This window comes from Rana temporaria, chromosome 4 (assembly GCF_905171775.1).
Source record: "Rana temporaria chromosome 4, aRanTem1.1, whole genome shotgun sequence".
Classification (NCBI taxonomy): Eukaryota; Metazoa; Chordata; class Amphibia; order Anura; family Ranidae; genus Rana; species Rana temporaria.
In genome coordinates this window covers 112,906,402-112,933,091 of record NC_053492.1, presented here as the reverse complement: position 1 = coordinate 112,933,091, position 26,690 = coordinate 112,906,402, and the positions used below count along the sequence as shown (strand labels likewise).

General features: G+C 42.9%; 1 protein-coding gene across 1 annotated transcript in view; it reads left to right on the top strand.

Annotated features, from left to right (window-relative positions):
• The window catches only part of RASA2 (RAS p21 protein activator 2), a 158,062-nt gene that overhangs the window by 39,642 nt on the left and 91,730 nt on the right, over window positions 1-26,690 (top strand). Inside the window, exon 2 of the mRNA XM_040348803.1 lies at window positions 21,438-21,555. Within this exon, the coding sequence (XP_040204737.1) occupies window positions 21,438-21,555 (118 nt within the window). The remainder of the gene's footprint in view (window positions 1-21,437; window positions 21,556-26,690) is intronic.

The window sequence follows — 26,690 nt, the reverse complement described above, 5'->3', positions numbered from 1 at the left end:
TACTCTGCAATACCCCCCCCATACTCTGCAATACCCCCCCCCATACTCTGCAATACCCCCCCCATACTCTGCAATACCCCCCCATACTCTGCAATACCCCCCCATACTCTGCAATACCCCCCCCATACTCTGCAATACCCCCCCCATACTCTGCAATACCCCCCCCCATACTCTGCAATACCCCCCCCATACTCTGCAATACCCCCCCCATACTCTGCAATACCCCCCCAATACTCTGCAATACCCCCCCAATACTCCGCAATACCCTCAATACTCCAATACCTTGCAATACGTCGCCTATGGGGATTTTTAAGTAGCAACGTTTGGCGCAATTTCACGAGCGTGTGCAATTTTGAAGGGTGACATGTTGGGTATCTATTTACTCGGCGTAACTTCATCTTTCATATTATGCAAAAACATTGGGCTAACTTTACTGTTTTGTTTTTTTTTTAGCACAAAACTGTTTTTTTTTAAAAACACGCGTTCAAAAAATTGCTGCGAAAATACCGTGCAAGATAAAAAGTTGCAACAACCGCCATTGTATTCTCTAGGGTCTTTGAAAAAAAAGCATATATAATGTTTTGGGTTTCTATGTAATTTTTTAGCAAATAAATGATGATTTTTACATGTAGGAGAGAAATGTCAAAATTGGCCTGGGTGCTCCAGAACGCCTGCATGTTGGGCCTCTCTATGTGGCCACGCTGTGTAAAAGTCGCACACATGTGGTATCGCCATACTCGGGAGGAATAGCAGAATGTGTTTTGGGGTGTAATTTGTAGTATGCATATGCTGTGTGTGAGAAATAACCTGCTAATATGACAGAAACTAGATTTTTTTTTTTTTTTTTTTTTTTTTTTACAGAATTTTCAGTCTTTTTTCTTTTATAGCGCAAAAAATAAAAACCGCAGAGGTGATCAAATACCACCAAAAGAAAGCTCTATTTGTGGGAAAAAAAGGACAAAAATTTCAGATGGGTACAATGTTGTATGACTGAGTAATTGTCATTCAAATTGTGAGAGCACCGAAAGCTGAAAATTGGTCTGGTGATTAAGGGGGTTTTCGTGCCCAGTGGTCAAGTGGTTAATACAGTGTGTGTGTTGTTGTGTTTTTTTTTTTTTTTTTTTTTTTTTAAGATTTGTCTTGTCTGCTAAAACCTTGTGCATTAGTACTGCATGGACCTTGATAAAGGGGGCATACTCCTAAAGCTTTTCCTGAAAAATTGCATGTTAGTGCAAATAATAAAAAAAAAAAAGTGCTCAAAGTGGTTCTAAAGGCTTGTTTTTAGACCTTCATGCATTCTATGCATGAAGGTAAAAAACCTTCTCGCTGCAGCAGCCCCCTAATACTTACGGGAGTTTCACGATCCAGCGATGTGCACAAGAACCTTGGCTCTCTTCAGCTCATTGGCTGAGGCAGGAGCCAATGAGGAGAGAGGGGGTGGGGCCGAGCCACAGATGTGTGTGAATGGACACAGAGCTGTGGCTCGGGAGCTGTTTGCTATGGGGGCACTGGGCAGGTGGGAGGAGCCAGAAGCTCTGGGGGGATCGGGTCAGGTTTGTACAAACTACTACACAGAGCAGGTAAGTGTAACATGTTTGTTATTTAAAAAAAAAAGCCTTTAAAGCTAAGTTCCACCAAAAAAAAGGGGGAAGCTCTACTCTTTTGGACCCTCCACTCCCCCCTTCCACTGCCACATTTGGCACTTTTTGGGGTGGAAGGGAGAGCAGGTACCTGGTTTTGACAAGCGCTCGCTGTGGCAATCTGAGCCAGAAGTTTACTCTCCACCCCCCTCGGGACCATTCACAAGGCGCAGCGTGACTTGTGCATGCGCAGAAGGAAACAAGCTGTGAAAACGGAAGACTTCACTTCATGTTTCCCTCACTTGAGATGGCAGTGCCTGCACCCAAAGCCGACTGAAGATTCAGTTCAGGTGAGGACTTTGCTGGATCCCTGGACGGGTAAGGGTCCTTGTATTAAAGTCAGCAGCTAAAGGATTTGTAGGTAATTTTTTGGGGGGAGCCTTGAGCTCCTCTTTAATATCACTTCAATTGTTTCTGTCCCAAGTGCACTAATACGGCAGAAAGAAGATCGATTGCACTGAGCCACACAGCACTCCCCCTTTTGGCTAATCTACAGACCACTATATTTATTACAGTAAAATCTCTGAAGGTGAAAGCTAGTAAAAATATGAATGTCTTGTAATGACTGTGTTTACCCAGTGGTCATTTAACTAACTACATTTTCTCTATTCCTTCTCTTTCTCAAAAAAACAAGTTGATAGTTGGCAAAAGAAAAAGTGTATAGAGGTAAACATCGCATAGTTACATAGTACGTGAGGTTGAAAAAAGACACAAGTCCAACCTATACAGTGGAACCTTGAATTACGAGCATAATTTGTTCCAGGAGAATGCTCGTAATCCAAAGTACTCGTATATCAAAGCGCGTTTCCCCATTGAAGTCAATGGAAACGAAATGAAAATAATTTGTTGCGCATTGACTTCAATGGCATGCAATACCACATGTGGCCAGAGGTGGGGGGCACTGGACAGCCTCAAACGGCCGGAAAGACCCGAGTACACCTCGGCTGCCCTCGGAAAGGCTCAGAAACGGAGTATTTCCATTTGGTTCCTGCACCCCCCCCCCCCCACCTCGGGCTATACTCGGTACTGCACACCGCTTTGGCCTGAATCCTGCTCGTGTTGCAAGACAACACTCACAAACCGAGTTAGTATTTTTTTAAATACAGTGCCCGTATTGCGAAAACGCTCGTTAACCGCGTTACTTGCAAACCAAGGTTCCACTGTATTGCTTAATGTGTTCCAGATCCAAAAGACTAGCTCAATACCTATACCATAAAATTCATGATTGGCTGCAGATATTCTAATGCCATTCATTGACTGCGGCATTCCAACACCGATGTACAGTGACTGAAAATTTGTCTGCAATACCGAACACCCCAGTGCGCTAATTTTGTGGCGTACGGTGTTGCTGAAAATGGTGCAAGTCTTGTTTCTACGTTGAGTCGACTCCAATAAATCGTATGATCTTATTGATTACAGAATAACAACAAAAGAATTAAGCAATTGGTGCACGATCATTTGCCCGTGAGCATTTTCCCTAATGATGCCAACATGTAAAAAAGCAATAAAACTGAACCCTAGGGAATGTAAAAATCCTTTACAGTGCGGAAATCCCCACACTGCGGAGGTTAAATACTTGTTACATATGGGGGACAGAGAAGCAGTTTTACTTGCCTAATTCTTCCTCTCCCTTTTCTCTGGAGTTGGGCTTTTATGCCATGCTACAGAATACAACTGCTCTAGTGGAGGGTTTATAGGACATCTGAAAAAGGCTTACACAGGTGTGATTGTACCCAGCGCTGAAATGGCTATTGCGAAGCAATTTTTATTTATTTTTTCCTAAGGTTTATTACCATCGGTGCTTTTTACTGTAAAATGGGCAAATCTTGCCTAGTGTATATGTAAAGACTTTTTTTTTTTTTGTTTTATGGTGGTATGGGTATAGTGGTAAAGCATCTTTGTTGGATGTTACATCCCCCTTTAAATAATACAGAGGGACATCTTGGCTAGTAGTAAGTAATTTTGTTCTTGCTCTGTCTTCCACCCACACACTTAAGATCATCTCCTGGTTCTGGTGTTTTTGTAAGAAAATTTCCTACTTGTTTCTCTAATCGCTCTGCCACTTGTCCTGCTCCCCCTCAGTAAAAAGTGAGGTCTAAAAACCATTTGCATTTTCTTACAACGTTTGTTCAAAGGAGTGTGTCAAACGTGAATGTGCTAACAAATATTAGATAGCACTGGTTTTATCTTTCACAGATAGATTTTTGTCTGTTTTTGCAGTGTGTATTGGCCTATCGTTTCTGTTAAAGGATCACCAATGACCACTAAACCTACAGTGAAAAGTACTTGTTCATGGACGGACACAGCAACATAATCTTGACAATAGGGTATTGGCCTTCTATCAGGAGAGGACTAGGCAGAAACATGTTAATATGTTAATACAACTTTAAAACTGTACAGTACCGCCCAGGAGGTGGTCCCTCTGGGTACAACCCCTCTCTCTGCATGCAGCAGATCAGTTTATTTTCTGCCTAGCATAGGAGTAGGACCTGGCTCCCTGTGGGCCCTTTGGAGATTTTCTCTTTTTTTTTTTTTTCTTTTTCTCTGGGCATCCTGAAAGCATCTAAGGAGGGTGGGCTGTGTGCTTTGGCTTGCGTCCCCAAGGGGGTCAGGCACGTGGGTTAGCATGGCGTCCAAAGCTGATGCTTCTTCCCCAGACATACACGTGATATCAACTGGTGCCCCTGCATCTGCTGTTTCTGTGGAGGCCTTTGTTGCCAGGGTGGCTGCGGTGTGTGGGGGGGAAAAAGGGGAGTAAAAAACACCCCCCCCCCCCCCCCACCCCCCCATCTTCCAGGGATGTTTCTGACTCTGATTTGGGGCCCACCTGCTCCTCCCGGGCCCTAGTTCTGATGTATCGGAAGACGCGGACCACGACCATTCAGACAGTGAGTATGATTCCGTGTAGCGATCGAACGATATGGGTTTTTCTCTGGCCGATGCTCATATTTAGAAGTTGCGGTGGCCGATATATGATGCCTATTATTATTATTATTATTATTATTATTATTATTTTTACCAGCCGAATAGCGCCGCTAAAATGATGGTAAAGCGCCACTAAAACTAGCTGCGTTTTACCGTCAACGCCTGTCCGCTCCAGTGTGAAAGCAGTGGGGTTCCGCAGAAAAAAAATAAATTAAGTCCGCAGCTACAAATACTGCAGCTGCTGACTTAATATATGGACACTTACCTGTCCTGGGTGCCCGCAATGTTGGCACCCGTAGCCGATCTCTCCCTCGGCTCTTGGGTGCTGCCCCGGCCATCTTCGGTAAGGGAATCGGGAAGCCGGCACAAAAACAGGTAATCAAAACTTTTGGACGAAGAAAAAAAAAAAAAACCGGCTAACTTTACTGTTTAGTTTTTTTTTTTTGTAATTCATTAAAGTTCCCCCCCCCCCCCAAAAAAAATTGCATTTGAAAGACCGCTGCGCAAATACCGTGTGACATAAAATATTGCAACAACCGCTATTTTATTCCCTAGGGTCTATGCTCAAAAAAAAAAAATATAATGTTTGGGGGTTCGAAGTGATTTTCTAGCAGAAAATACAGGATTTTTAATTGTAAGCAACAAGAAAGATTTAGGGGTAGATTCAGATAGATTACGCGGATCTAAAGCTCTATCTGATTTACGATCCGATGGCGCAAGTTTTTGAGGCTAGTGCTGTATTCAGAAAGCACTTACCTCAAAACTTGCGGCGGCGTATCGTAAATCCCCCGGCGGAATTCAAATTCCACGGCTAGGGGGCGTCTACAATTTAAATCAGGCGCGCCGATCCAACAGCGCATGCGCTGTCCGCGATTTTTCCCAGCGTGCATTGCTCCAAATGACGTCGCTAGGACGTCATTGGTTTCGGCGTGAGCGTAACTTGCGTTCGGCTGTATTCTGAATCGACTTACGCAAACGACGTAAAAATTCAAAACTCGGCGCAGGAACGACCTCCATACTTAACATAGGATACCCCTCACAAAGCAGGGGTAACTATACGCCGGAAAAAGCCGAACGCAAGCGACGTAAAAAAAAAGCGGCGGGCGTTCGTTTCTGAATTGGCGGAACTCTTTGCATATAACATTTTCATATTCGTCGCGTACAAAAAACGAAACGCCACCTAGCGGCTAGCGGGAGATTGCAGCCTAAGATCCGACTGTGTAAGTCACTCACACCTGTTGGATCTTAGGGAGATCTATGCGGAACCTGATTCTATGAATCGGCCGCATAGATCCGACCGTCGGAACTCGGAGATACGACGGCGTATCAGGAGATACGCCCTCGTATCTCTATCTGAATCCGGGTCTTAGTCTTTAACCACTTAAGACCCGGACCTTTAGGCAGCTAAAGAACCTGGCCAGTTTTTGTGATTCGCCACTGCGTCGCTTTAACGGACAATTGTGCGACGTGGCTCACAAACAAAATTGGCGTCCTTTTTTCCCCACAAATAGAGATTTCTTTTGGTGGTATTTGATCACCTCTGCGGTTTTTATTTTTTGCGCTATAAACAAAAATAGAGCGACAATTTTGAAAAAAAATGCAATAATTTTTACTTTTTGCTATAATAAATATCCCCCAAAAATATATAAAATAATTTTTCCTCAGTTTAGGCCAATACGTATTCTTCTACCTATTTTTGATAAAAAAAATCACAATAAGCGTTTATCGATTGGTTTGCGCAAAATGTATAGCGTTTACAAAATAGGGGATAGTTTTATTGCATTTTTAGTTATTTTTTTTTTTTTTATACTACTAATGGCGGCGATCAGCTGCTTTTTTTTTTTTTTTTTTTCTTTTTTTTTTTGTGACTGCGACATTATGGCGGACACTTCGGACAATTTTGACACATTTTTGGGACCATTGTCATTTTCACAACAAAAAATGCATTGTTTACTGTGAAAATGACGATTGCAGTTTGGGAGTTAACCACAAGGGGGCGCTGAAGGGGTTAAGTGTGATTTCATTTGTGTTTCTATCTGTAGGGGAGTGTGGCAGTAGGTGTGACGTCATTGATTGTGTTTCCCTATAAAAGGGAACACACGATCAGTGACAGCGCCACAGTGAAGAACGGGGAAGCTGTGTTTACACACAGCTCTCCCCGTTCTTCAGCTCCGGGGACCGATCGTGGGACTCCGGCGGCGATCCTGTCACGGAGCTTCGGACCGGGTCGCGGGCGCGCGCCCACAGCTGGGCACTTAAGAGGACGTACCTGTACGTGCTTGTGCCATGCTGCCGACGTATATGTGCAGGAGGCGGTCCTTAAGTGGTTAAATTGTTAAACTGAGAACTTCTAGTTCAGTTCATTGATAAGTAGAAACATTGTCTCACTTTTCTCACACTTGGCAGGCTGCCCAGACACAAGTCGCTCCACGGGAAACTTCAGGCAACTTGCATTGACTTCTATGATACAGAAGTTATTTGCAAGTCGCGCTGAAGTAAATCGGCTGGTGTTTTTAAAACAATTGGCCGATGCCAATTAAATAAAAAAAATGTCAAAAATCGTCCGATATATCGGTCGACCTCTAATTCCGTGTCCGGGTCGGTGCACGATAGGGCACTTGTTGGAGCACTTGTCACCGGGGTGCGGGATACTCTTAAATTGGAGGATAAGACGGATGCATCTACAGAGATGTCGGTCCCTTTCAGGTTCCGCAAGCCTATCCGCTCTGAAAAGGTGTTTCCTTGTGTTCCTTATCTGGACAAACTTCTATACAAGGAATGGGAACGTCCGCAGAGGACTTTTTCGGTCCCCAAATGTATAGCGGTCCATTATCCCTTTTGAGGAAGATTTCCTGAAAAAATTTACTTCACCGATTGTGGACCCCCCAGTGTCCAGGTTAAACAAGGTAACCACGCTTCCGGTAGAGGGGTCTCCTGCCTTCAAAGACCCTGCGGACAGGAGGGCTGAGGCAGTGGCCCGCTCCCTGCTGTGGCCGGCGGGGCCTTGGTGTCTCAGACACTTACTGAGTGGGCAAAGATGCTGCACCACGAGTTAAAAGAGCAACAACCTGTGTGAAACTGGCCGACCAGTTAGTACAGGGCCTTAAGTTTGTGTGCGAGTCGGCTTTGGACACGATTCCGTTCCTGTCCAATGCCTCGGTCTCTGTGGTGGTACTGCGTCCCCTGATTTGGCTAAAATGTTGGTCCGCGGACCAGGCTTCTAAGAAGGCCTTGCTTGATTTACCTTTTAAGAATGAGAGTCTTTTTGGAGCCTCGCTGGATGACCTCCTCAAGGATGCCACGGGAGGTAAGTACTCTGCTCCCGCAATCCAGGAAGGGTAAGGAGCCATGTCGTAGGCATGGGTCCTCCTTCTCGGCTCATAAGCGTCTTTTACGTCCGCCCGGAGCTGCAGGTTTTGCAAGCCAAACAAACCTGCGACCGCATGAAGGTCTGCCCCCACCCGACACTTGGGTGGTGGGGTCGTCTTCGCACTTTCGCAGCTCGGTGGTCTTTACTGCTCTCCGACTGGTGGGTTTGCGAAGTAGTTTCCTCAGGGTACAAGATGGTTTCTCTCTTGCCCTCCAAACAGATTTCTTTTTTTTTTTTTTTTCCCTCAAACCTTTAGCTTTCTCCGATTCGCCGGGTGGCCCTGTTTGGGGCCGTACAGGATCTGCTGGTGTGGGGTGATCATGCCCGTACCATTTCTGGAAAAGTTTCAGGGGTTTTATTCAAACCTGTTTGTAGTCCCAAAGAAGGAGGGGGTCTGACCGATCCTGGATCTCAAGGCCCTGAACTGCTTTGTGAAAGTTCAGGATGGAATCGGTGCGCTCTGTGGTCGTCATCAAGGACGCATACTTGCATGTCCCCATGTTTGTCAGACACCATTAGTTTTTGCGTTTTGCGGTCGGGGGACGACCACAATGAACCAATGCAAGCTTCCAATACTGCAGGAGTGTCATAAGTAGAGGCTGACATGAGTGGATGCAATAATATAAGTAGTGTGGCACTCAACTTTTTTTTTTTTTTTTTTTTTTTTGGGGAATTGGCAATTCAATAAGGGAACCTGTCTGCATAGTAGGGTTGCACCGATACCACTTTTCTAGGACCGAGTACAAGTACCGATACACGCTGATGCTGATTACCGATACCCCCTTTTTTTGGGGGGGGGGGGTGTTTTTACACATTATGTGAAAGGTTTTTCTTAGTTTCTGTCAATTTTTTTGTAAATAAGTACATTTTTCTCCTTCACCAATGAGGTGGCACTTAGAAGTCACTAATAGGCAGCACTGATGAGCAGCACAGCACTGATGGGCAGGCACTGAAAGGCAGCACTGATTGGCATTTGGCTGGCATAATGGAGACAACTAATACTTAAAGCATTACATTTTGCTAGCAAGACAGACAAGTGCCTGTTCCATCAGTATCAGCGACCCATCATATTAGTTAACGGAGTGACGTTCCTTTAGAACACTGGAACGCCCATCTTGGTACACCCTGCACTCGGCCATAGTAAGCCTGTAGTTAGAAGGCGGCAGCAGATATCTTGTTACACCCAGCCCATAGTTGTGAACTCTATGGGCTGGGTGTCCACTGCCGCCTTTTGACTGCAGGGTTTACCAAGATGGGCGTTTTAGTGTTCTGACGAAACGTCACTTGCGTTACCGAATGTGATGGGTCGTCGATTCTGACAGAACACTGGGCATTGGGAGTATAGTGTTTTGTTTGTTTTTTGCATGGGTTTTCTCCCACCCAGTTATGGAGGATCTGACAACAGAAGCCCTAGAGTTTGTGTGTTTGTGCAAGTGTAGTAGTTGTAGAAAGTGAACCTATTAAAGGATAACATCACTTTTGTGAAATAAAATGTAGTAAATAAAAATGTAGCATGTACAATTGATAGACAAGTCTAATCGTACTTTTAATGTTATAAAAAAAAAAAAGTTTTCTATACATCATTTGGTGTATGGAACACCCCCAGAAATATTTCCTGCTTGTGTGATTGACTTACTAATTTCCTTTTTAGATGTCTTGACATGGAGGAATGGGTTGTATGCAGAGCACACAGCCATTTCCCCTTGTGCTAAATAAGCACACATTTCGTCTTTGTGATATAATGCATCTCAAGCTAAAAGTCCACTCGCCATTCATTCGCTTTCCCATTGATTCAAGTAAAGAGACATCACCAGACTATTATTCATCTCAGCATCCCAACATGACTGCCTGGTTGCTCTTCTTCTTTTTTTTTTTTTTTCTTTTTTTTTATTAAAATCCCAACAGGAAGTGATGTCACATCATGTGATCTTCACACAGGAATATGACCATATAAGGACATCCCTCTAACAGGATGTCCAATACAATACACTTGATACAATTAAAGGATCCTGATGGGTGTGTCTGAGCAGAGACAGGGTAAATGGGAGCTAAACAAACATGGATGCCATTTCTGGTCATAACCCAAGACTTCCGTTTTTACCGCTGATAGGAATCCTTATTCTTCGCTATTTCAACAATGCATACCCAGATTATACTATTATCCCTTGTGGAAGGGAGTCTATCTGCCAGCGTGTGCTACGAATCCCGACCATGCTGATCAGACAAGAGCCAAGAGCGCACATCCGCCTATAACCAATAATGTCCTTGCAGCGCGAACATGTCCCCGCTAACGCACAGGGGCCCTTCGTCAGTGGACATATCCCCACTCTGCAAACATTACTCTCCAACCTTAAAACATTTTCCACTACTAGACTGGACTCAACCAGCGTCGGTCTGCCCCAGTCAGCTCTTTAGAGCGGGTTGCAGGAGAACTAACACTGGGAGACACTATGACAATACATATTAAATACATCTTCATAACATTTCCATGACAGTCTGCACTGAGATACAAGTCAAATTTTAGTGTGAGAGTCTCCAAGGGTTAAATACTTCTGTGGGAATGCACACACTAAGCTGTTCACATTGGAACACAGGCAGTGCAGCAAGGGATTATAATGATCCAGACCCTCCCATTCAGAATATGTCTGCAAAGGACATGGTGAAACAGGCTGGGTTCACACTTGTGTGATGCGGGAACCAGCGTGATTCCAGTGTGGGTTCCTGAATCGCCAGCATTCACACTGCCCTCTGCGAACTGCTGCGGGTGTCAATACAAAGTTAATGACGCCCCCAGATTGGTTTGCAGATCGCAGTGTGAAATGGTGCAAGGAATTGGATCGCATAGGTATAAACACCCATGCATCTGATTCCAGTGCGGACAACAAAAATGGTCCTGCACCATTTTGGTGCAAATTCAGCCATACAAACTGTGTGGCTGAATTTGCATCACACAGACATTGCATGGTATCTGCACAGCAATAGGTTGTGAATCACGTGATATCTGGCATCGCACAAGTGTGAACCGAGCAGAAAAAGAATCTGCAACAAAATTTGTTATAAATCCGGCATAGATCACCCATATGTATGTGTGTGTGTGTGTGTGTGTGTGTTTGTTGTGTGTTTTTTTTTTTTTTTTCAACAAAAGTGTATTCCAATTAACATTTTGGGTGCCTAAGAGCCGGTTCACACTGGGGCGACTCGGCAAGTCGTCCTGAAGACGACTTCAGAGGCGATTGGCAAAATGACTTCTGTATAGAAGTCAATGCAAATCGCCCCGAGTCTCCCCCGAAGTCGTACAAGAACCTTTTTTCTAAGTCGGAGCGACTTGCGTCGCTCCTATTAGAATGGTTCTGGTGAATAGAATGGGATGCGACTTGTCAGGCGGCTGAGTCGCCCCAATGTGAACCGGCTGGAACAGGGATTGCGTTATAATATGACAAACCAAATGTAATTCCGATAAGCAACAGAGACTTTTTTCACATATTACAATTGAGAAACATGGTGGATAGCAAGTTATGTTGCATAGAAATGATTATAATTGGCAGAGTGCTTATTTGGGAGCTGCCCATAGAAGCCCAAGTTATGACAAAGATCACCCCAAATGAAGTAACTTCCAACAAGGTGTATTCAGTGAATTAAACATACTAAAAATACTAATTGCAAAATGCCTTTTTAGAATCTGTAATGCAGTAAAATAGTTTTTCTTTGCTTGCTTATAAGAGTGTGCTTAGTATGCTAATGATCTGTCTCTTTTCATAACAGCCGCCCCCCCTGCTGCATGTCAGTACTTACTAGAGTAGAGCTTTGGAGAAGGGGGCCACATCACTGTGATTAAAAGGTTGGCCAGACTATTTAGACTGTTAGATGGGTGGCTTGGCATACTAATTGCCCAAAGTGTGTTTTTTCTTCTTTCTTCTTTCTTCAACAAGCTTTGAATAGCTTTTACTTGCAGGGTGGTAGGCAAGGAGAGGACCTGGCAGATACAGCCTCAATAAGCTTTTCTAATGGGCGTAGAAAATATTCGCTCCTGCATGTTGTATCGGTGAACATGGTTGGTTGGTAGGTAGCTGCTGACTGTACATTGGACCAGTACACCTTCAAAACAAAAATGTGTTTGAAAAAACAGATTTTTCAGGTACGTAGTCAATGAATCCTGTCAATAGATTTAAAGGGGGTGTAAAGGTTCCCTTTGTTATTTAAAAAAAAAAAATCATACTTGCCTACACTATGCAGCTCGTTTTGCACAGAGTGGCCACGATCCTCCTCTTCTGGGGTACCTCTGTGGCCGTCTCTGCTCCTCCCCACAAGAGCTAACCCCCTTCTGGGAAGTGCTCTCCCAAGGGGGTTAGCTTGCGGGCGTGCTCCCGTTATACAGTCAGGGTCTATGGCCGCCGACTGTATCATCACTCAGCTCCACCCCCCCCCCCCCTGGCAGGAGCCAATGGCTGCGCTGCTATTAATCATCCAATGAATGAGCAGAGAAGCCAGCGTGTTCAAGACGCGGGACTTTCCAGGGCTCAGGTAAGTAAACGGGGGGCTTTGGGGCCGCTAATCGTTGGATGCTTTTTCACCTTAATGCATAGAATGCATTAAAGTGAAAAAACATGTACCTTTACAACCCCTTTTAAGCCCCGGCAGGATTTGCCCATAATGACCAGGCCATTTTTTTTGCAATACAGCATTGCGTCGCTTTAACTGACAATTGCGCGGTCGTGCAACGCTGTACCCAAACAAAATGTATGTCCTTCTTTTTTTTTTTTTTTTTTTTCTTTTTTTTTTTCACAAATGGAGCTCTTTTGGTAGTACTTGATCACCCCTGCGGTTTTTATTTTTTTGGCGCACTAAACAAAAAAAGCTTACATTTTGAAAGAAAAGCAATATATTTAACTTTTTGATATAATAAATATCCCCCCCCCCCCCCCCCAAAATATAAAAAATGTCTTCCTCAGTTTAGGCTGATATGTGTTCTGCTACATATTTTTGCATATATTGATTGCTTTTCACTATTATTATTATTAACATATATTATATATATTTTTTTTACTAGTAATGGCAGTGATCTGCAATTGTAACTGGCCTGCGACATTGCAGCAGACCGAACACTTTACGTTTTTTTTTGGGATCATTGACATTTATACAGCGATCTGTGCTAAATATAGCCACTGATTACTGTATACATGTCATTGGCAGGGGTTAACACTAGGGGGCGATTAAGGGGGTTAAATGTGTGTTCTAGGGAGTGATTCTAACTGAGGGGGGGGGGTTATGTGGAACTGCCTGGAGGAGGAGACCAGTCGCTGTTTATACTTGGTATGAACAGCAGATCTGTCTCCTCTCTCCTGATAGAACGGAGATCTGTCTATTTACACTGATAAATCTCTGTTCTGTAAAAATGTAAACATCCCTTGTGACAGTAATAGGTGGTGACAGGTACTCCCCTTTTTTTTTATTTTTTTATGGAGGGATCAGGGGTCTAAAAAGACCCCAAATCGCTCCTTTGCACTTTAAAGTGGAGTTCCACCCAGGAAAAATTTTGTAGCCCAAAAATCCTAAAATAGAAAACAAAAAATAAAAAAATAAAAAGTATACTCACCCGAAATACCTGTTGCTATGCGGAAGTCGTAATCTGCCCCTTCCGTAGCTGCGGTCTATCTTTCTTTTCATCTTATTTTAGTGAATGGAGCGCGCGGCTTTCTGGGAACTGTGTGTGTTCCCAGAGAGCAGCCGCCCATTCACAAGTCGGCGCGAGACTCGCACATGCGCAGTAGGAAACTGCCTGTTTCCCTTGGTGTGAATGGCGGCCCCGGGACCTGCACAAAGGGTACATATAGGGATAATATCTGAGGGAATTAATATGCCATGAGACCATTCCTAGTACTGAAAAATAATACCAAATATAAACTTGTATGGCAAAGTTTATATTTCCCCACAGAGGGACTGTTGTGGGGATAGGTAAACATAAACTTTTCCAAAAGTCACCGTTCTTTCCTATGCCCTTCTAGCGCTCACTGAAGCACCGGGCTGGAGAGGGGGAAGGAGTGGTTGACTCTGACTCAGGCTCACAGAAGCACATATATTTCATGTGCATCAGAAATTCTTAAAATTTTATGATGGGGAACCGCAGCTTCAGTTGTGGCCCTACCCCTTGGGCTGGCCACAGCTCCTTGGGTTTTCACAAAAATATTGGTCCCAGTGATGGGCTTGTTGGAGGTTCAAGAGCAATGCATCTTGGGGTATCTGACGACCTGTTTGGAGAACGTAAGCACTTTGGTTAAGGCAAAAGTGGGTTTTCAATCTGGAGGACATCAGTGTGCAGCAGCACAGAGCTTGAGTATCTGGGCCTAATCCTATACACCAGCGATGGTGAACCTTGGCTCCCTAGATGTTTTGGAACTACATTTTCCATGCTCGTGCACTCTGCAGTGTAGCTGAGCATCATGGGAAATGTAGTTTCAAAACATCTGGGGTGCCAAGGTTCGCCATCACTGCTATATACTGTGCGAGTAAAGGTGGTTTTCACCTCCAGGAAAGAGTCTTTCCCTGAAAATGGGTATTAATACGAATAAGTCACAGGTGGTCTTTAATTTTCTATTTGCATGAGTTTGCTGGGGAATATGGTTGCCATGTTTTGAGGCAATTTTATATGCGTAGTTCCATTCCAGTCCATTGGAGAAATATATCTTGTTGGATCGGAACAGGAGGATTGAGTCGTTGGAAATGTACCTAGCCACAGTATGTCTTGGGCCTTAAACTGGTGGATGGGATCCTCTTCTGGAATTTGGAGAGAGGGAAGTCCTTTTTTTTTCTCCCAGTTGCATGGAAAATAGTAATCAGTCTGGCATGGCTTTAAAGCCATTCTAGGTTCCCTTTCAGTGCAGGGGAGCGTGGTCTCCTTAGGAAAAGGGAAAGTTTACCCATCAACGTTTTGGGAGCTTCGGGCGGTACGACTTGTGCTGGTTTACTGCACAAGTCTGCTGCGGAGGGCACCAGCCACAGTCCATCGAAACAATGCCACGGTGGTGGTATATACAGTGCCTTGAAAAAGTATTCATACCCCTTGGAAATTTTCCAAATTTTTAGCATGTTACAACCAAAAATGTAGGGCTGCAACTACGATTATTTTCATAATCGATTAGTTGGCTGATTTTATTGTTTCCATTATTCGGTTAATAAACCTTAAAAGTGTGGCCATACAACAAAGTGTTCCTTCAAAAATCAATAATTTTAAGAACGTTCGTTTAGATTATCTAATCGTCATTGGGGTCAAATCGACGTTCGTTTTCAACCACAGTGACGGGGAAGTTTAGAAGTAATAAAAAACTTTTTGTTCAAAGGAATTTTTCAGACCATGTATGTGGTTTTCGTTCAGAAATTTTCACATGCTTTTAATATTCAAACAACATTCTTTCATTCAGCGAATGTACAAAAAGATTTTTCGTATTAATATAATACAGTATTGATTATTTGCTCTCTATGTACTATAAGGGCTAACTGTTTTTTTAATCGATTATGAAAATGGTAATCGATTTAGTTGTCGATTAATCGATTCGTTGTTTCGGCCCTACAACCGTGTAAATTTATTTTATTGGGATTTTATGTGATAGACCAACAAAGTGGCACATAATTGTGAAGTGGAAGTAAGATGATAAATGTTTTTAAAAAAAAAAATTTGTACAAATATATACATGGCATGCATTGGTCTATCACATAAAATCCCAATAAAATACATTTTTTTTTATTTATTTTTTTTGGTTGGAAAATTTCAAGGGGTACTGATATTTTTTCAAGGCACTGTATCAACCATCAGGGCACTAGGGGTCAGGCAGCGCAGACCATATTCTGGTCAGGGCAGAGCGTCATGTTCCGGCCCTGTAGGCGATGCATATCCCAGGTGTGGAGAATTGGCAGGCGGAATCCCTTAGTCGCCAGCAATTGATTCCGGGGGAGTGGTCCTTTCGTCTTGAGGTGTTCAGTGCAATTTGTCAGCATTGGGATACACCAGATATTTATCATTCATCATCCAGGTTCATTACGAAGCTGGACAAGTTTGTCTCCAGGATGAGAAATCCACAGGCAATTGATGTGATTGCCCTAGTACAGTGTTTCTCAATTCCCAGTCCTCAGGCCCCCCCCAACAGGTCAGGTTTTCAGGATTTCATTATTTTGCACAGGTGATTTGATCAGTTTCACCTGCCTTAGTATCACCACAGCCTTTTCATCTGAGGGAAATCCCTGAAAACCTGACCTGTTGGGGGGGCCTGAGGACTGGAATGAGAAACACTGCCTAGTAACACCAGTTCCAGGTCTGTTGCGCGGGATTCGGTAGAAAAAAAAAACGCTGGTAATTTTAGTCATGTCAGCTTGGCCCAAGAGGCATAGGGGTGAGTTACTAAAGGCAAATAGTCTGTGCACTAGCAAGTGCGCTAGATCTGAGGAAGAAGCTCTGAAATGAGGGGAAAGCTCTGCTGTTTTCTATCATCCAATCATGTGCAAGCAAAATGGCAATTTTTTTTTTTTTACCTTGAATGTTCCCCTCAGATCTATGCACAGACTGTTTGCATTTAAATTCAGTTGATTAGTAAATCAACCCCGTAATGTGCCAACATCGTGAACTTGGTGTGCGACAGTCCTTGTCTCGGCATTGAGTATTGTGTTCTGTAAGTGTGTGAGAGGTTGCATTTTGGCTTTTCTGTAACCTGGAGTTGAAGTTAATTTGGCCTTGAGTGCCATTAAAAGCCAGACATCGGCCCTGACAGTTTGTTTACTAGAGACCAATTGCTTCTAATTGATATTCACTTTGTTCAGAGGGTAACCCGTATGGGTTCCTCCTGTTAGTCTCCCCTGTCTCCATTGGACTTGAATTTTGGTTTTGTCTGTCTTGCAGAAACTTTTTTTTGAGCCAGTTCATGAGATTCCAATAGTCCTGTTGAAGTCCTTCTTTTTTTTTTTTTTTTTTCTTGGTGGCAATCGGTGTTCATTTTGGTAGTTTTAGTCTTGGGCCTCGTACACACGACCGTTTTTTCCTCGTCAAAATCCATCAAGAAAAATGCTGGCAGAGCATTTTTGCAGAGAGAAACAGTCATGTGTTTGTTTTTTCGTCGAGAAAACTGTCGTGATCTCGACGAGAAAAAGAGAACCTGCTCTTTTTTTCTCGTCGGGAGTCTCAATTTCTTCGTTGTGGTTCTTGTCGGGCTGGTTTACGATGAGAAACATGTTCGTGTGTATGCTTAGAAACCCGCACATGCTCAGAATAAAGTATGAGACGGGAGTGCACCTTCGGTAAAGTAGCCGTTCGTAATGGAGGTAGCACATTTTTCACGCTGTAACTGACTGAAAAGCGTGAATCGTCTCTCACCAAACTTTTACCTAACACGCGGTAACATGAGATTAGCAAAAGCAAGCCCCAAGGGTGGCACAGTTGAATCGAACTTCCCCTTTTAATAGTGTCGTCGTACGTCACCACACCGCGTTTGAGAACGACGAGATTTTGTCTTGACAGTGTGTATGCAAGGAAAGCTTGACAAGAACCTCATCGAGGAAAACTACGTTTCTTTTACAATGAGATTCTCGTCGTGTGTACGAGGCCTCAGTCTTAGAACTAAAATGGCATTTTAGTGTTAGTCACGTTTTTAGTCTTCTGCAATTGTTTTAGTTTTAGTCGTATTTAGTCGACCAAATCTCCAGTACATTTTAGTTGACTAAAACTCACTTTAGTCGTCTAAAATCTAATGGGTGTAATTAAACTGTAATGCATTAGTTAACCTTTCTCTACAATTTCCAAACTCATTAAATACTGCTGGAGTGAAAAATCTAATCTGTTATTTATTATATTGAGGTATGAACATGCACTACAGACCAGTGTTCATTTTGAAGTCAAATTTCAATTTAGTTTTAGTCATAGTCTGTTGACTAAAATGCCGTTTTAGTTGTATTTTAGTAGACTAAAATGTTTTGGTCGAAATTAACACTGGTGGCAATTACTTTGGCAAGGGGAATGTTGGAATTACGGGCCCTTTCCTGTGGAGAAATTTTTTAATACTCCATCAGGACAAGGTAGTACTATAAACTCCTCCTGTCTTTTTGCCGAAGGTGTCTAGTTTTCATTTAAATCCGCATATTGTTTTCCCATCCTTCTTCCTCCACCTGATGCAGTTGCTGGGAGACCAGTACCTGCACACATTCGATGTAGTTTAGGCAGTCAAGGATTATTTGTAATTGTCTACAACCGTCAGATTCATTATTCATACTTCTTGAGGGTCTAGGAAAGGTCAGGCAGCTTCTAAGTGACCATTTCATGATGGATCCATCGGCCTATTGACAAAGCCTTTCGCATGAAAGCATAAGGCTCATCTACTAGGATGTTGGGGGCTCTTGGACATCTGTCACCAGACATCAGTGGCTCAGGTTTGCTAAGCTCCAACTTGGTCTTCGGTTCACACCTTTAGGGCCCTTTCACACGAGGGCGGATCAGTAAAGAAAAAAATAGGGTTTTCTTTCCGTCCGCAAAATCGGATCGTTGCGGAGGCGGGTGATTACGGGTGTCAGCGGATGTTTATCCGCTGACACCCGCAATCACATAGGGACCAATGTATGTCCCTTTTATTTTATCCGCAAACGGATGGATGAAAAAGCGGACATACGGTCCGCACGTCTGAAAGGGGCCTAATGCGGTTTTACCAGGTGGACATAAGGTGGTCAAGGATGCTGCTTTTGGCAGCAGTGTTTTGCAGGCTGTGGCGTAGTTTCCTTGTGCCAATGGTGGCTGCAGTGTCTCCCCTCCCCTCATGTGCAATGGGACATCCCAGGAGTCATGATTATAGTCTTTTATGTGTCCCATAATTTATGAAAAAAACCGGCTGTATTTATGCTGAGATTAAATTTACACACATGTGGACTCTATTTACTAATTAGGTGACTTCTGAAGGCAATTGGTTCCACTAGATTTTATTGGGTATCAGAGTAAAGGGGGCTGAATACAAATGCACACCACACTTTTCAGATATTTTGCTATGAAAGGTTTTGAAAACCATTTATCATTTTCCTTCCACTTCACAATTATGTGCCACTTTGTGTTGGTCTATCACATAAAATCCGAATAAAATAAGTTTGTTTTTAGTTGTAACAAGGCACAATGTGGAAAATGTCAAGGGGTATGAATACTTTTAAGGCACCGTAGTATCAAAAGATTCTGAGAATCTGGAAAAATCTCTGTGCGCAAGGGGCAAAGCCGAAACACTATATTTGATGCCGGTGATCTTCGGGCCTAGAAATGGCACTGCGTTAAACGACATAGTTCTGTGATGGACCTCCCTGCAGCGCGCTCAGGAAATACTTCCAAAAATCACTTTGTGAACACAGTTCGATGTGCTATACAAAAATGCATGTTAAAGCTCTAACCTGCAAAGAAGCTATATTTGAAAATGATACAGAAATGCCACCATCTTCCTCTTGGCCAAAGCTCATTTTAAATGGTCGGTTGCAAAAGTGGAAAACTGTTCTGTGGCAGAGACCAATCTAAATTTGACGTGGGCATCGCGTCCTCCAGACTAAAGAGAGGAGAGGGACCTTCCAGCTTGCCATTAGAGGTCACTACTAAATTCTGGATCTCTGATGGTATAAGGGTGCATTGAAATGGGCCAGCTTGCACATCTTGAAAGGCTCCATCGCTTCTGAAAGATGTAAAATCCAGGTTTTAGAGCAGCATGCGCTAACATTCATTTAACATCTTTTCAAGGAAGGCCTTGCATATATCATTAGGACAATGCTAAACTGCATCTATGACAATAGTATGGCCTTGGGCGTAGAAGAGCCCAGGCTTAATTGGCCTGCATGCTATCCCAGACCTTTCACCAATTGAAAATTGTGCGCACATTTTGAAATGAAAAATACAACAAAGACCCAGCACTGTTTAGCAGTTAGAACCCTAAATCGGGCAAGAATGGAGGTAACATTCCTATCCTAAAACTCCAGCACAACTGGTCTCCCTCAGTTCCCAGAAGTTTACAGAGGGTGTTTAAAAGAAGAGTTTATCCTACACTGCAGTAAACGCCACCCTTTCCCAGCTGTTTTGAGACATGTTGCCACCATCCATTTCCAAAATTACCTTGTTTTTTATTTTATTTTTTAAAGCAAGCAGTGCAAGTGCCCACATTGACTTGGTTATCCTCCATTTGCAAGTCCATAAAGTTTTAGTGGAGGAAAGCAGAACAAGGAGCCAATTCGAACCGTTGTTCTGACAAGAAGCATGCTGATAGGTGGATAAAGCATAATAACACAGGGATGAGATCATCCCTGTGCTACTTATTGTTTCATTGTCGATTTCGGTTTTAAGGTGAATATTATTGCAAAAGCTGGGCTATTTATTTTCATATTTGGCTACAGCTCTGCTTTAAATTGTATTTGGCATCAACACTTCCTTCAGAATATAGCCTATTTACTAGTACATTTTTTATTTTATGTTTTATTTGCTGAGGCCGGGTGTTCGGTCAACAGGTATATGGGTGGATACCAACTTCACTGTTGCGATCTTGCTTAAAGCCTGGACCAGCTCTGTGACGTCAGCCAGCTTCAGCCTGCTGTCTGAAAACTGGTCACAGGAATGCAGAACGAACTGCAGTCCTGTGATCCACAGGAGAAGTACTGCCAATGAGCTTTGGCTGTATTTATCATTTTATAGGGGTTGTAAAGGTACCCCCCCCCCCCCCCTAAATAGCTTTCTTTACCTTAGTGCAGTCCTCCTTCACTTACCTCATCTTTCGATTTTGCTTTTTAAATGTCCTTATTTCTTCTGAGAAATTACTCACTTCCTGTTCTTTCTGTAACTACACACAGTAATGCACACTTTCCCCCTGGTGTGGAGAAAGCCTCTTGAGGGGGGGCGAGCAGGATGGTCAGGACGCGATCTACTTTGCAGATAGGGGCCCACTAACTCACAGCTCCTTTCTCTATCTGCAAAGTAGATCGCGTCCTGACCAATCCTTGCTCGCCCCTCAAGAGGCTTTCTCCACACCAGGGGGAAAGTGTGCATTACTGTGTGTAGTTACAGAAAGAACAGGAAGTGAGGATTTCTCAGAAGAAATAAGGACATTTATAAGCAAAATCGAAAGATGAGTGTAAGTGAAGGAGGACTGCACTAAGGTAAAGAAAAGCTATTTAGGGGGGTGGGGGTACCTTTACAACCCCTTTAAAATGATAAATAACAAGCCAATAGCTCATTTTTTTTACCTTTACAATCCCATTTAAGTGAGTACCGATAAAAGCAAAATATCCTTTGTACCTCCAGAAAGTGTGTGATTCCTAATTTGCTAGTAAAAACAAATGCATGTGCACCTAACTTTGACACCTGCAATCAACATGCATCTTTCTTTTGGCAGCTGCAGAATAGTTGCCTTTTTAGTCCAATACTTTTTATTCATACTGATCATTATGGGTTTTATTTTTTTGATTGATAAAATGCATAGTCGCCATCAATTTAAAGTAATAATTTTCACATCTCCTTACAGGTGAGGCAAAAAATCTGCTACCATACCCAGGACCCACAAGAATGAGAGACTGCTTTTCTACTGTGAATCTGGACCAGGGGAAATCTTTAGGACCAATGTTGTTGAAAAAGTCACTTAAGTAAGAATATTTGCTTTGTTGCAGGGATTGAATTTAATTCTTTAAATTTATTTCAGTAATACTTGCCAAAATGCCTTTGTCAGTCGCTATCAGGAATATCTTCCAAACCATTTGCAATATGTGCTCTAAAGGGTGGGAGGTGATATTACCTAACATGCAATCCAACTTGCAGGAAGATGATTTTTTAATGCCTCCCACCTAAGCTGCAGGTCCTCAGTGCTGGTGCCAAACAGGTGATGTGGCCTGTTATGCAGCGTATACACACAGTTTCTTTGTCATTCAACCAGTGGGTTGAATAAAATCCTGACAGAATCCCCACATCCACACAATGTGGATGCAGAGATCTCCCATGCTAACGCTATTGGTATTATGCCACAGAGACCCGCCCCCACCCAATCTTTGAGTACAAACCATTGTGTGCATTAATAGAATGTGAGGATTTCTTCGTGTATGCCCATGGCATGCTGGGAGATTCTGGCTTCTTAAAGCACAAATTTCTCACGTCTTACTATAAATTAAAATGCTTAACAATTATCTCTGTAGTCGATAAGGTTAAGCAAAATATATGCAGAAAACCTTAACAAACAAGCCTATATGTACACAGAAACTGGGCTTTGAATAAAGAAAAAAAAAAATCACACTGAGGTTCCTTTTTAACAATGAGTTGGGCATGTCAGTCTAGCTTACGTTTCATCTTTGAACTTGAGTGGCCTGCCATTGATATCTAAACACCACTGTTTTTCAAGGTATCTCACATCAGGACATTTATTGACCCTTTTAGGAGATGTGGCTTTAGAATACTTTCAGAAGGTTGGCATTTGAATAAACAAAACTCATCTTGCATAGGAAACCACAGCAGTTTGACTCTTGTTTTTGCATCATTTCCCCTGTTCACTTCTTCAGTAATTACTATTGCACAAGAGTCATTTCCGGGTAATGTTCTGCTGACGTGGCGTCTCTGGTTGACATGATTCTTTCAGTAATGCTTTGCATCTTCATTTCATTCATCTATCGTCGCTTCCTGGAATTTAACGGCTACAAAACGTACCTACAAACCTAAGATTAAGTTCTTTCAGTCCATACTGATGTATGATTAGCCAGTTATCAAAAGTCCATATGCACACCCTGACATCTGGAGGAATCTCACGACCTCACGATCCTCAGATAAGGATAAAGTTGTCCATTTTGGATTTTCCCAGACAATAGCTATAGATTTAAAAGGGGGGATGGAATATTGGCTGAATATTGTCACAGGCTGGCTAAGTAGACTTCTGAGCCTTGAAAATTTAAATACTGGTCCATAAATTTAAAATCGCCTTGTTTTTCTAGCATTTTTATTTTCTTGTTTAAAAAAATATATATTTTTATGGTACAGACATGAATGCAGGCAGAATAGCGTAGTCCCAAATACTGGACAAACCCAGGATAATAACACAAGTATCCAATTATGGCATAAACCATTGTAGGGAGAAAATACCTTTTCACTACTTGCATTCATGCATGCCGGCACCTCCCCTGCCAGAAGCCCAATTTGTGGCTTATTGTTGAGTTGAGACATTGCTCAGTTCCCTGTTCGGTGTCTTTTCCTGTCCTACAAAAACATAGCAAATATATTTTGTTTTATGTGTCCTGCACTTTTTGAATAATATACAGCTCTGTGCTGCTGACAGTCTTCTTTCTCTTTTCCATGCAGTGATCAGAATGTTTGTTTATATGGAGCAAAAAGTTTAAATGTTCTTATAGTAACAAATTAACTGGCTGATCCACTTGAAGTTGCATTCAATGGGAAATGGAGAAATAATTTAGTCCATTTCCATACAATCTTCAATTTGATTTAGGCCCTCCATGTTGTGTCCTTCTCCCCCCCCCTCTTTTTTTATTATTAATTAATATATATATATATAAAAACAAATTTTTTTAGTGTGTGTGAGAAACGGACACAAAAAAAATTGCGGGCAAAATAGAATCTGAATGGAAAAACTGAAGGCCTTACATTTTGGTGAAGCTGCTTTTATTTTTCTTTTGTGCATATGTGCACATTCTCAAAGACAAGTTCTTCTTTATCCTTGTTAAAGGACTGCACCATAATGGAGACTAACATCTATCAACTAGAGGTCTGAACAGACATTCTCGCAGGCCACTCAAAACTGGAAGCAAGAACCTTTATATTTAGCTTTCATTGTGTAACTGATGTTCTCTACCTGTTCAAAAGTGGCAGCTGCTGAAGGGGAAAAGAACCACCACACAATAATCCATGTTACACCCTAAATATGGGTGTAACCTGTTGCTAAAGCTGGAGTGTGTCTTTTTAAAGTACAACAGTGGCTTCTTGCAACCTTAATACTACCTCAATGTTTTTAATAGTTTAAAATCTAATAAATGTTATGCATGTAGATATTGAACCAACAGCAAAACTTCCACCACACATTATATCATTCTGTATTTATAATACCGTATTTTCCAGCGTATAAGATCGACTTTTCGGTGGAGTCTGAAGTGGGTAAGAAAAAAATAAAAATAAAAAATATCGACTTTTGGCATGTAAAAAAAATGCCTTAAAACTCGGGGGTCGTCTTATACGCCGGTACCTGTGTGTTCAGGCTGCGGGCATCCATTATTCAAAAGCTGCACCTCCTCCTCCATGCTGTTCTGTGATTTTCACAGCAGAGCCTCTGTTTCAGTGTTCCGCCTATCACGGATGCCTTCTCATCCTCGGTCTCCGACGAGAGGACATCCGTGATAGGCGGAACATTGAACAGAGGCTCTGCTGGGAAAATTAGTGTTCCGCCTATTACGGAACAGCATGGAGGAGGAGGCGCGGCTTTTGAATAATGGATGCCCGCAGCCTGACAAACCATACAAACAGGAGAAGGTAGTGAGATTGAGACAGTGGGGCATGTGTAATGGCACAGTGGGGCAGGTGTATTGGCACAGTGGGGCATGTAATGTAATGGCACAGTGAGATTTGAAAAAAGCTTGTTTCTGTCAATGGTGGTTCTGGCTACCCCTCAGCTTCCAGGCAGACTAGTAGAAAGGGGGTCGTCTTTTATACGCCGAGTATATCCCAAAACCAAAATTTTACCTGGAAAATTAGGGGGTCGTATTATACGCCCAGTCGTCTTTTATACGCTGGCAAATACGGTATTTGAACAAAAACATCCAAAGAAAATGTCCTAGTGTATGAAACTGAACTGTCATGGGCATCATGCAGTCTCTGTGTTTTGTGATTCACTTCAGGAGAATGTAAAGCTGATCATAGATACCCCCCCACACCCCCAGTTAACACAGTCAGTACCTCGATTGATCATAGTCCCTGCTGAACTGGCTGAGATTTGACAAGTCTGTGGCTGGTTTAAAGCAGTATATATTATTTTGGAAACATTAGTGCTGTATGTGTACAACCTATCTCTATTGCCCCCACATTGTAAATCTGAAAACGATTTTTGTACCACCTAACTTGCTATTAGGGGGCTATGGAGCATAAGAACACATTCCATCTTGAAAACATGAATCCTCATGTAAACAAAGGGACCGAGAAATCCAAAAACTGGTATTATGAGACAGACAATGGACTGTTGTATAATCCAATGAGATTCACCCATCTATATCAGATACTAGGATACCCCTATTTGATCCACAGAGAGCTGTAGAGTGTTATTATTAAAACCCAGCCGTGTCGGGTTAAGTAGATACAAATGGCTTCCAACCCAGGTTATCCGGTTTAATGCCAATGCCTCCATTTGCCCCTTTTATCTTAGATGAAATATGCTTGCATCATAATCCATTATTGTGTCATTCAAAGTGCTTCAGTCCCAGTAATAAGGTCTCTAGCTAATGCATCCAGTTTCCCCCTAATCAGTAGGCACCACAGGGACTCTAACTCTGTATGTTAAGGGACAAGGTATACATGTAAAGGAGCGAAAGTTTTTTGGGGAATTCAAACTCCTAAAGCTTAGGTTTAGTGAAGGAAAAACAAAATGGCACAAGGGACATTGCTCACTATAAATCTGAGGTGTCCTCTGTGCTGCTGGCTGTATTGGTTGACATTTTCCTCCTCAGATCTCCCTCCCTACTCTGGTGTGGTTGGGCCTAATATAGGCGGGGGGGGACTTGTCATATGCCCTCCCATTCCACCCACCTCCTACATTCAGAGAAGTTGTACAATTGCTTCTTTGAATGAAATGTGATCAATGAATGGAGGACGGGAGGAAGAATAAAAGGTTAGGGCCAGATTCACGTACAGCCGCGTAAAATTGTGCGGGCGTAACGTATCTGATTTACGTTGCGCCTCCGCAACCTACACGGACAAGTGCTGTATTCTCAAAGCACTTGCTCCGTAAGTTGCGGCGGCATAGCGTAAATCGGCCGGCGTAAGCCCGCCTAATTCAAATTTGGATCAGGGGGGCGTGTTTTATGTAAAACTACTGTGACCCGACGTGATTGACGTTTTTGCGGAACGGCGCATGCGCCGTCCGTGGAATTTCCCAGTGTTCATTGCTCCAAAGTACGCCGCAAGGACGTCATTGGTTTCGACCTGAACGTAAATGACGTCCAGCCCCATTCACGGACGACTTGCGCAAACGACGTAACTTTTTTAAATTTCGACGCGGGAACGACGGCCATACTTAACATTGTTACGCCGCACTTATTCCTCATATAGCAGGGGCAACTATACGCCGGGAAAAGCCTAACGTAAACGTCATAACTTTACTGCGTCGGCCGCGCGTACGTTCGGGAATTCGCGTATCTAGCTAATTTGCATACTCCACGCGGAATTCGACGGAAGCACCACCTAGCGGTCCAAAAAAAAAAATGCAGTTAAGATCCGACGGCGTAAGAGTCTTACGCCTGTCGGATCTAATGGATATCTATGCGTAACTGATTCTAAGAATCAGGCACATAGATACGACGGGTCGGATTCGGACTTACGACGGCGTACATGGCGCTGCGCCGTCGTAAGTCCTTTCAGAATCTGGCCCTTAGTCTTCTCATTTGACAGTTCACATTTAATTCATAGAAAGTATAGCACAGCTTATTTTAAAAGGAAGAAGTGGGTATAGTTGGCACTCTTGATGTGTGCATATCACAGGTTCCTTGGCTCTATTGACCCCAGCCACAAAGTAAGATTACCGAGG